General features: G+C 61.5%; 1 protein-coding gene across 1 annotated transcript; it reads right to left on the bottom strand.

Moving 5' to 3' along the window:
- Positions 1 to 4,074: 4,074 nt before the first annotated feature.
- LCN9 (lipocalin 9) lies at positions 4,075 to 6,308 on the bottom strand. The gene is made up of 5 exons (XM_087419563.1): positions 6,213 to 6,308; positions 5,397 to 5,533; positions 5,018 to 5,091; positions 4,464 to 4,568; positions 4,075 to 4,130 (listed from the first exon to the last, which is right to left on the bottom strand). The coding sequence occupies exons 1-5, from the start codon at positions 6,306 to 6,308 to the stop codon at positions 4,075 to 4,077; spliced, it is 468 nt and encodes a 155-aa protein (XP_087275689.1).
- Positions 6,309 to 10,658: the final 4,350 nt, after the last annotated feature.

The following is a 10,658-nucleotide window of genomic DNA, read 5'->3' as shown; positions in this document are numbered from 1 at the left end:
TGGGGGAGTCAGCCTCACACCTCAGTGCCACCGGCCTCTATTTCCTGGTTCCTGCTGAGCAGGCAGCCACTAGGACCTCCCCAGGCAGGGTTTTGTGCCTGGAAAGGGAAGTAATGCCCGCTTGGTGGGCAGACGGCCCGGCCTGGCACTTCCTCTGCTCTCAGACCCACCGATACGGGGACCGGGCTCCCTGTGTTGGGCTCCCCCTCTGCCCGGAGGCTCCATGCGGCCTGGGTCTCCTCAGGGAGAAGGAAATGAAGCAGCAGGTCCTCATTATGCGTGTCAATCTTCTGGATAAAACCCACAAGGGACCCTCGTCCTGCCCTCTGTCATCTGAGGCCAAGAGACAAGGGTGCACCTTCTGGAAAGCCATGGGGGACATCAGAGATGAAAGAGGACGGCCACAGGCATGGACGCCTGTTGCCCTGCTCCCCCAGGATGGAGAGGCGGCAGCGGCCCTTCCTTCCTGTCCTCCCCCGCAGGGCCCTGCGCTCTGACCCCACTTAGAGAGCAGGACTCCAGAACCGCCCTGCCTCCTGGCTGCCCACACTCACGCTGGCTGTGGAGTCCACGCCAGCGGTGATTCACGCCTCTGCGGTGGGGTGGCGTTCCAGGGACCCCCTCTAAGGCCCCTTCTTAGGTCAGCCAGGAAGTGCATGGCATCGCAGCCCCCTCCTCTGCTGGACTCAGCCTCTGAAGCTGCTCCTGGTCCCCATCGAGGCCCCTGGACGCTCTGCCCGACCCCGACCTGTGTGGCAACTGGCACCTTCCGCGTGGCCGAGAGCACCGCAGCCCGTCCCTCTCGGTGCATCTCGATGTGGACAGAGCAACGTGACGGGCCGGCTGGGGTAGGGTGTGCGACGATGGTCAGGGGCTGCTAATGTCCTTTTTCACTGAGAATAAAACCACTTTTAATCACAGTAAGTGAGGTGAAGTTAGACACTGAGAAGGACTTTCCCGTTTAGGATCACATGGCTTCTGGAGGTGACCGGATGTCTTCTCTACCTCCTCTCCTCCCACAGGCTTACTTAGCCTTGGGGGCGCCAGGCTCACTGTTCATCCGTCTGAATCCTTCACTGCGGATTGACCTCAGCCGCCCAGATGCTGGCAGCGATGATGGCCTCCGGGTGCTTCCTTCGTGCTCCACCGAGTCTCGCTTTGCCCTGAGCCCCGCCTGGGCCCAGCTTCCCTGCCCACTGCACCTGTGCCCTGGTCCCCCTGGGGGTCTCTGGGGTTGGGTTGGGCTGCAGGAGCCGGCGGGCCAGCCCCAGCCCCACGCTAATCACCAGAGCTGGCTCTGATGGGCCTGGCCGGGCGCCTGGGCACCCCCTGGCTCTGGCTCAGCTCCCCTCTGCCCCTCCTTTTGGAGTGGTCTTCTTTGTGGTCCCGGGGCCTCTTCCAGTACTGTGGTCAGCCGCCTCCCAAGCACCCCTCCCTCTGTGCAGCCCCCGTTCTGTTCTGCACCAGCAGGCCCCGGCCAAGTGGGCAGCTTCCTAGACGTCCCTGGCCACGGCCCAGCAGGCCCGACCAAGGTTCCGGACGGGCAGCTAGAGGCCAGGCTGGCCTGGGAGAGCTGGGGCCCCCCAGCCCCTGCCCATCCCGATGGGGCCACTCTGTCCTGGCATCAAGCACCTTTGGAAGGGGCACAAAGCTCTCCATCCCCCACAGCCTGGAGTACACGAGCGAAGGGGGCCAGTGCCCCGAGCCCTGGGCCCAAAGCAGCCTGACCCAGCTCTTACAAGCAGACACTGGTGCCGGGCTGGGCTCGTCCCCCCAGTCCATATCCCCATCCCGGAGATTTCTGGGGCAGCAGGCCGGGGGGAGGGTCTCAGGCTGTGTTTACCTGTGGAGGGAGGGGCAGGGCCTGCTGCTCCTCAGACTGGGGGTTCTGACGGGCCAGGAGAGCCCCCTCCTCCCTCTGCCTGGCTGCCCCACCCTCGAGCTGCACAGGAGCCGGCTAAGCGTTTTGGAGCACGCGTGTTCCGACGGGGGGGTGGGGCAGGTGGAGGGAACGCTGGTTGGGGGCAGAGGGGACGGGGAGGCAGGGGCACGGATTGTGGTGGGGGCTGGGCCTGAGTCCCAGAGTCCGAGTCAGTGGTGAGGCCGGGGCTGGTGGGGCAGTGCCTGTCGGACGGGACGGGTGGCAGCAGGGAAGGAGCCTGTTGGCATTTTCTGGGTTGACTTGGCAGGAACGACAAACACTTTCTCTTTTTAATGTTTTATTTTGAGATAGTTGTAGATTCACATGCGGTTGTGAGAAGTCAACAGAGGTCCCTGGTACCCTTCACCCCTTCTCCCCGATGAGCCGCTTCACAATCCTAGGATGGTGTCCCACTGATGGGGACACTGGTGCCACCCCGCCCCGCCCCGTCCAACGCAGATTTCTCTGTTCACACGCACCGACCCGGGTGTGAGGGTGTGAGTGTCAGTGTGAATGTGTCAGAGTGAGACTGAGTGTGCAAGTGTGTCAGTGTGGGTATTTAGGGTATTTAGGTCCCTGGATCCACCCCCACAGTCCAGGTACAGAACTTTCCATCCCCACGAGGACCCCTCCCATTGCCTGTTTAAACCACACCCACCTCCCTCACCCCCTCCCCATCCCTAACCCCTGGAAATCATGAATCGGTTCTCCACGTCTATAGTTCTGTCATTTCGAGAATATTCTGTAAACGGAGTCATACATTGTAGCCTTTTGAGGTTGGCTGGTGCACTCGACGTAGTTCTCTTGAGATCCATCCAGCTGGTTCCTCTTCACGCTGAGTTGTGCCCCGGGGCGTGTGTGACCGGCTTGTTCTTCTGTCTGGGGACATTGGGCTGTTTCCAGTTGGGCGATTGTGAATAGAGCTGCTATACACATTTGTGTGGAGGTTTTTGTGTGGACACGTCCTATCTCGGACGAATGCCCAAGGGGCCATCGCTTTCAATGCACGGGGTAACCATGGATTGGCTGGGCCCCTCATGCATTCACCAAAACTTGGGGAGGTCACTTGTCCTGGCTGCTGATCTATTAATAGTCTTCTTGGAGGGACGGCTGAGCCGCTGTTGGGGGGGCGGTCGTGGATGACCTTCTCACTCCCGCCTTCAAACCTCACGGGCCCTCATCAAAGGTTCTTAAGGTCCCAGCTCCTCAGATGAGACGACTCTGGAGGCCAGTCCCTGGGGAAGGGGGCGATCTTCACTGGGGCAGGGCTGGCTCCTGAGCAAGGAGGGCCGCTTGGAGTAGGAGCCTCTGGTGGGCTGAATGGTGCCCCCCCAAATACGTCCACATTCAAATCCCAGTGCCCAGAACCTGTGAACGGGACCTTATTTGGAAAAAGGGTCTTTGCAGATGTGATTAAGGCAAAGATCTTGAGAAGGGATCATCCTGGATGACCTGGGGGCCCTAAATCCAATAACAAGTGTCCTTATAAGAGACAGAAGAGGAGATCCACAGGCACAGAGGAAAGACCGTGTGACCACGGAGGCAGAGATGGAGGGATGGGGCCACAAGCCCAGGGACGCCTGGAGCCCCCAGAAGCTGAAAGAGGCAGGAAGGACCCTCCCCTGGAGCCTCCAAAGGGAGCATGGCCCTGTGATGCCTTGATTTCAGACTTCTGGCCTCCAGCACTGCGAGAGAATGAATTTCTGTTGTAAGTCACCCAGTTTGTGGTCCTTTGTGACAGCAGCCCCAGGACACTGACACAGCGCACATCTCATGTCTGCTCAGCCCCACCACCCGTAAGGCTCCCCACGACTTCAGCAGGAAAACCCTGCAGGCAGAGCGAGGGGTGGGCTTGGGAAGGGTCCGCCCGCCGCCACACCCAGCTCCCCCCCCGACCACCCCCAGGGCAGCCCCCGCCCGAGTTGAATCTCACGCACGGGAAGGCCTGGCCAACTCCTCTACCTCTCGTGCTTGAGACAGGGATCTGGGAAGACGGAGCGGGTTCTCAGACGGGCCTCGCTGGGGTCTCCACCCCGACCCCGTGAGCCCCTGGGGCCCTCTGTGCCAGGGCCGGGCTGGGCCGGAACGCTTTCTCAGAGCTCCGCTCTTGGCCGCGGCTGCTGGTGTGGACGGCGTGAGCCTACCTTTGTTGCTCAGGTTGATGATATTTTGTGGACCAAGTCCGTATTTTTTGCAAGTTTTTTCAAATCTGTTCAGGAAGCTGGGGCTCAGGTCCGGGATTCGTCCTGAGGACAGAAGGCCAGGGGCTGGGGGTCCCTCACTGGTCATTGGGGATGATGTGTGGGAGGGTCTCAGGGGTCTTGGGCAGTGCTGAGGCTGAGGGGTCTCGTGCTAGGTGGGGTGTGGACGAACTTCAGCCTGGAGCCCGGTGCACCCTCGCCCCACGATGTGACTTGACTGTGGGTAGACGGAGGTGGGAACCCTGGCATGGGGAGACCCCAGCAGGATGGGGCCTGTCAGAAGAGGGGTCCCCAGGGCCCTGCCAGGCCCCCCGGGAGACAGGAGGGTCGGGAGGCGGTACCGTAGAGCGCCAGCACTTGAGTGCCGTTCCTGAGGTTCCGCAGGTAGAAGGTGACGTACAGCCTGTAGTCCGTCTCCTCGAGGAGCACCCGGTTCTCTCCCTTGTCTGCGGGGACACTGGGCTCAGAGCAGCCCGCCCACCACTGTCGCCCCGGCACCCCTGGGTTAGGCACTGGGTGCGCCGTGTGGCCGTGGGCGTGGACGGTGGGCTGGGTGGCTGAGCACACTGTGCCCACTAGGTGGAGACCCCTGTGGCGTCGCTGGCGGCAGCAGCAGCAGGCTCCCCTCCTCATCGGCCTGCTGGCCCTGCTGGCCTCTCGCGTGCTCGCCCCCCGACCCCGAGCCCCAAGCTGGCCCACCTGCCTCCCCAGGGCCCTGGCCAGGGCCTTCCCAACAGGGGGCTGGTGGGGCGCGTGGGGTGTGTGCCAGTGGGTCCTCTCACTTCGGGGTCAAGCCGTCTAGAGGTCCCATAAAATCCCCTGAGTCAGAGCTCGCCTGGCCCTGAGGAGTGGGCACTCCCTGCCGTCGGCGCGGGAAGACCCGGCGTCTACTCACAGGCAACGCTGTACTCCCCGTCCTTCCCCGTTCTCTCACAGGCCGCGGCCGCCTCCACGCAGTCCCCCTGCAGCCTGCAGACCAGCTGGTGACGCCCCGAGTGGGGCTCCAGCCCCAGCAGCCGTGTGACGGGCACAGGGCCCCCGTGCCACCCGCACAGGTCCCTCTCCCTCACCTCCCACCTCAGGACCCTTGGCATTTCTATCGCTGCCCGCCCCCCCGGCCCACCCATCCCGGGGCCTCGCTTCTGACACCCCACCAAGGAATGGTCAGACGCTGATTCACACGGGGAAGGTGTGCAGGAGCGAGGGTCTGCTTTGGGGGTGGGGCGGGAGGGACACCCGTCTCCCCGGTTCCAGCTACTGTGGGCAGCACTCACATGAACTGGAAATGGAATTTCAGACCACCGTTCGCTAAGCTTTCGATATTCCGTATGAAGACCCTCAGGTCCCCGTCTTCTTTAATCCTCTTCATGTCGTCCGAGGCCATGGAAACAGAATACCAGTTTCCTGAAACCTGCAGGGGAGGCTCTGCTGGATGGGGAGCCTGCGGGACAGCCTACGGCTTCTTGGTGCCTCCCTCCTGGGGCCAGACCCCTGGGCATATGGCTCCCAACCAGGGTCTCCTCTGCCCTCGCAGGACCTCCTCTGCCCTCCTAGGAACCCCTGTGTCCTCCCAGGCCCCCACCCCAGGCCTCCGCTGCCCTCCCAGGACCCCCTCTGCCCTCCCAGGACCCCCTCTGCCCTCCCAGAAACCCCTCTGTCCTCCCAGGACCCCTCCAGGCCCCCGCTGCCCTCCCAGGACTCCCTGTGTCCTCCCAGGAACCCCTCTGCCCTCCCAGGACCCCTCTGCCCTCCCAGGAACCCCTGTGTCCTCCCAGGAACACTTCTGCCCTCCCAGGGCCCCACTCTGTCCTCCCAGGCCCCTGCTGCCCTCCCAGAGCCCCACTCTGCCCTCCCAGGACCCCTGTGTCCTCCCAGGCCCCCGCTGCCCTCTCAGGGCCCCACTCTGTCCTCCCAGGCCCCCCTGTGCCCTCCCAGGACCCCCTCTGCCCTCCCAGGCTGCCGTCACAGCTGGGGGAAGAGAGATGGCCTCCCCTAGGAGCAGCACCCTTGTCACAGGTCAAAGACCCCAGGCTGAGGGAGGACAGTGCCCCAGCCTGGCTCTCTGGGGAAGGCCGGGACCCCAGACCCACCCTGGCGGTGTCGTAGTTCCTCCGCACGACGGTACGGAGGTTGAGCTCCTGGGCCGAGACCAGGCCCAGCTCCAGGCTCAGCAGAAGCAGTGCCATCCCCTCCAGTGGGCGCCTCGCCCGCAGCCCCCCCTTTATACCCCCTCCTGCACTGTGGTTTCCAGCCCCCGCGGCACTCCCGTCCTCCGCACACGTCCTCTCCCACTGGGAAAGCAGCCAAAGGCCACTGCAGCTGCCCCCGACTGCTCATGGTGGCAATGACAGAGGCTGAGTCCACGAGGTAACAGATGTGGAGAGACTGTGGTTTCCTGTGGGTGTTTCTGTCACACAGAGAATCTGGCCCTAAAAAGCCCCACTTTGGGGTGACAATCCCAGAATTTATCCCTCCTCGGGAGCAGGCTTACTTGCAGGGGCTCTGGGACGGCCTGGGGGCATCAGCGTCAACCTCAGCCAGGTGGACACCATGAGATGCTCCTTCATATTCACATTCTCATCACGATTGTGACTAGGCATCCACACAACGGTGACCCAGGCAGCACTGGTACCGGAATTGTCACATGGCCGGGAGGATCCGACCTTCTGGGAGATATGAAGGAGCCCAGGGAGCCACCCCCGGGCTGCCACTGCCCTCTGTGTCCTCGCTTTGGTGGACACGTGGTGTCCCACTGGCTCTTCCAACATGAAGCTACTTCTGCTCACCATCAGCTGGGGCCCGATCTGGGCCCAGAAACCCCCACACTGTGTCCCTACCTTGACCCATGTCCGGGGTCAGTGGGCTCCGCTTCCCTGGTCCACACTTTATCTTATTCACAGGTGAATGCTCTAAGAACTTGCAAATGCTTGAGTCATGCTTCCAGAGGGCTCTGAGCCTCCCTGCAGATCCTCCTTTCCCAGTGGGACCTGGTTCAGCTGCTCAGAATTGAGAGGATCCACTGATTTCCAGACATGCAGGTCTCAGAGTGGCTTCCTACTCCAAGGACAGAGCTGTTGGGACCCACGTAAAAGCCTCTCTCCCCAACAGGAAGCAGGAGCCCTCTCCTCTGGGAGCAGGTATCCAAACAGATGCCTTCTCCCCTGGGAGCAGGTATCCCAGCAGACGTCCTGTCCCCTGGGTGCAGGTATCCACACAGGTGCTCTCTCACCTGGGGGCAGGTATCCCAGCAGACACCCTCTCACCTGGGAGCAGGTATCCAGCAGACACCCTCTCACCTGGGAGCAGGTATCCCAGCAGACGCCCTCTTCCCTGGGAGCAGGTATCCACACAGGTACCCTCTCCCCTGGGCTCCCTCTTTAGATCTTGGGGATGGTTCCCCAGCAGGGCAGCTCCAAGCTGACTACAGACGGCCTTGCCAGGTTGGTGGATGCAGTTGTTGAATGAGACTCGAGGACCTCCCTACGGGAACCTGGTGGTGAGCCGTAGCCTGTGGATGATCATAGGGCTCCTCTGGGGGCTTCCTGCCAGGCCAGCACAGGCCAAATCACCTGACCCCCACGAGGCACAGGCTTTGGGCCAAAAGCACAGGTGGAGAGATGCCCTGGCCAAAAGAAAGACCCGGTAGACGTGCTTTTCTTCTGCTACTAACGAGCTGCGTGCCCCCCAACAAAAGTGCCCCTACACAGTAGGTTCGCAACATAGCTGCTGAAGGAACGTTCTTCACCAGGTGAGCAGAGAGCTCTGATGACCATTTGTCATGTCAAGAGGTCTTATTAGATGACTGCCAATGTCGCCTCCTGCGGGGACATACTCATCCACAGGTCTGAGCCCCCAGGCAGTTCCGCAGCCCAAACGCGCTGCTCCCAGGGGGAGGGGCAGGGACGTGCGCTCTGTGGGACAGGACTGTTCCAACTCCCCCCCACCCTCCGGTGCTCTTGGGGACAGGGGAGGGAAGGAGCCCATCCCACCCCATCTTCCTGTACCCGCAAGCAAAGGCCCCCACTGTCCCCTCTCTGGGGGTGGATCTGGCTGACCCAGAGCAGGGACAGCGTCTCCCTCTGCACCTGCGATGGAATCCGATGGTGGTTGTGCTCCTGCAGTGTGGAATGTTCTTCTGATTCCCCCTCAATGTCCCCTCTGCAGCCCCTCCCCAGCACAGAGCCTCCAGGCCAGTCATCCTAACTCCCATGACCCCACCTCCTCTTTCCCTTGCAGGAGGAGGACACTGCAGACAGATGGGAGGCACACTGTCTGTGCCTGGGAGCCCAGCGTTCCTGGGGTTCTCCACGCGGACTGTGAGTTCCCTGGAGGGAGACTGAAGGGGGGTCACAGAAGGGGCCCCGGGGGGGGGGTCTGTCCATGTCAGCGCTCTGCCCGCAGGGGACGCTGCTCCCGAGGGTGCTGTCAGGAAGCGGGCAGGAGAGCCTCCCCCAAGGTCGCAGCAGGAGAGGATGCTGTGAGCAGTAACGGGGTCTTGCCTTCTGCTGGGTCCCCGTGTGTTGCAGGCTGAGGAGCCCCGCTGGAAGGACAGGTCCCCAGAGTCCTGAATTTGGTGTCGGAACTGGCTGGAAGCCTCAGAGAGGACTCGAGAGCGTCCAGAGGTGAGCCGAGGATCTGAGAGCCCCTGTGGGGAAGGACCAGCTGGGGCCAGCGTGCCACCTTCGGGCTCTTTCATCTCGCCGATACCAAGGGATCCCGCGGACAATGAGGTCGGCTTGGCCTCAGAAGGTGACTCCCTATCCCCTCAGCAGGCCGCATCCCTCTCTGATGTCAACCGAGGAACCTGAGCTGCTGCTGCCTGGCTTCTGACCCCGTCCCAGGAGGTCGCCTCTGAATTGGACAGCGGCGGGGCATGAGGGAGAGACCATGCCCCTGGTCACACCCTGTCTCATCCTGCTCGGAAAATGCATCCCAGATGGCCCGCAGGTGAGTGCAACGTCTCACATCTGCTGAGTCCCTTAAACACAGGGCTACCCCCAACACTCCCCCACCCAGGCCCTCCCCACGTTCTCGCCCTCCTGTCCTTCCAGCAAGATCCAGGTTCTGGGAAGCCTGACCCCTAGGGAAGTCACAGCCTGGGGGTGATCCTGGAGGGGCCGTGCTGGTGACCCGCACCCCGCGTTCCCTCACAGGGCCCCAGGCTAGAAGATGGACCACTGTCTGGAACCTTCTAGGATGGCGGAGGCGGCACCTCCCAGAGTGGCAGCTTCTCCCCGTATGCGCCCTGGGCTGGGATGGGTGCAGGCTGCAGTGTGAGCTTCGTCTCCAGAGTGGCCACTTTGTGGAGTCAACGCAGGGAGGCGAGGCGTCAGGCGGCCTCAGGCAGCCAGGTATGTTCACTGTAGGGGCAGAGAGCTGGTCACCTGGCCAGGATCCAACTGAGGATCTTGTAGGTGCCATGGAACCACCTACCACCCACCTGAGGCCCCCTGGACAGGGCTCCCTCCATGAACCGGGCAGGAAACTCAGGTCACTGTCTGTCTCACTTGTTTCTATGGCGATAAAAGTTGCGTGCAGTGAAATGCACGCTTCCTGAATGTGCGACGTGCGTGGGTTTGGCACAGGAGGCACCTGGTAACCCATGCCTCAGTCAACATGGAGAACATATCCTTCATTCTAGAAAGTTCTCTCATGCCCCCTTCCAGGCAGGCACAATTTGATTCTTATCATTGGAGAACTTTGAGAAGTTTCCAGAACCACGAGGATTGAGGTGGCTTGTCTTAGTCCTCAGGCCTGCCTGGAAAAACCAGTGTCCAGGGCTCCCTGGTCAATGGGGGTCCCTGGGACTGGGGGCCAGGGACCTGGCTTCTGGTGCTGTCTCTACACCAGAGGGGGATTTTGTGCATCATTTGACCTTGGGTTCTTGTGGACATAGTGGAGTCACGGCACCCCATATGCCCAAGAGCCTGTGTCAGTGACCTGCGGTCTCTGTAACAAAGGACCACAAACAACAGGCTCAAAACAACAAAAATTCATCCTCTCCCAGTTCTGGGGGCCAGAAGTCCCCCAGAAGGTGTCGCAGGGCCGTGCTCCCTCCGGAGGCTCTGGAGGAGGATCCTTCCTTGTCTTCCAGCTCCTGGCAGCTCCAGCGTCCTCGGCTTGTGGCTGCGTCACTCCCGTCTCTGCTCCGCCCTCACGTGGCTTCTCCTCTGTGTAACCTCTTCTTCCAAGAGCATCAGTCACTGGATTTAGGAATCATCGCAAATCCAGAATGGTCTCTTCTCAAGTTTTATCTTAACCACATCTGCAAAGACCTTTTTTCCAAATAAGGTCACATTCTGATGTTCTGAGTGGACATGAATTTTAGGGGGACCCTGTTCAACCTCCTCCAAGGCCCTGGGCAGGTTGCCCAAGGCAGTGTTTCATTCGTGACAGAGTGGACCCAGAGAGGTCGGTGGGGAGCTGAGCCCCTGGGATCAGCAAATCCTGTCAGGTAGAAAAGCTGCAGGAAGGGTGGGCGCTTCTCCACTCACCTCTGGGTGCCCGCCGTCCTGCCTTGAGAGCATTCAAGGCGA

The sequence above is a fragment of the Ceratotherium simum genome, chromosome 29, assembly GCF_057802395.1.
Source record: "Ceratotherium simum simum isolate JZ-2026a chromosome 29, ASM5780239v1, whole genome shotgun sequence".
Classification (NCBI taxonomy): Eukaryota; Metazoa; Chordata; class Mammalia; order Perissodactyla; family Rhinocerotidae; genus Ceratotherium; species Ceratotherium simum.
This window is presented reverse-complemented; position numbering and strand designations above follow the sequence as displayed.

Coding starts and splice junctions, on each gene's coding strand:
- LCN9 (XM_087419563.1), bottom strand. CDS start 6,308: ATGGCACTGCTTCTGCTGAGCCTGGAGCTGGGCCTGGTCTCGGCCCAG. Junction 5,534..6,212: donor GGAACTACGACACCGCCAGG/GTGGGTCTGGGG, acceptor CCTCCCCTGCAG/GTTTCAGGAAACTGGTATTC. Junction 4,131..4,463: donor TCAAGTGCTGGCGCTCTACG/GTACCGCCTCCC, acceptor CTTCCTGAACAG/ATTTGAAAAAACTTGCAAAA.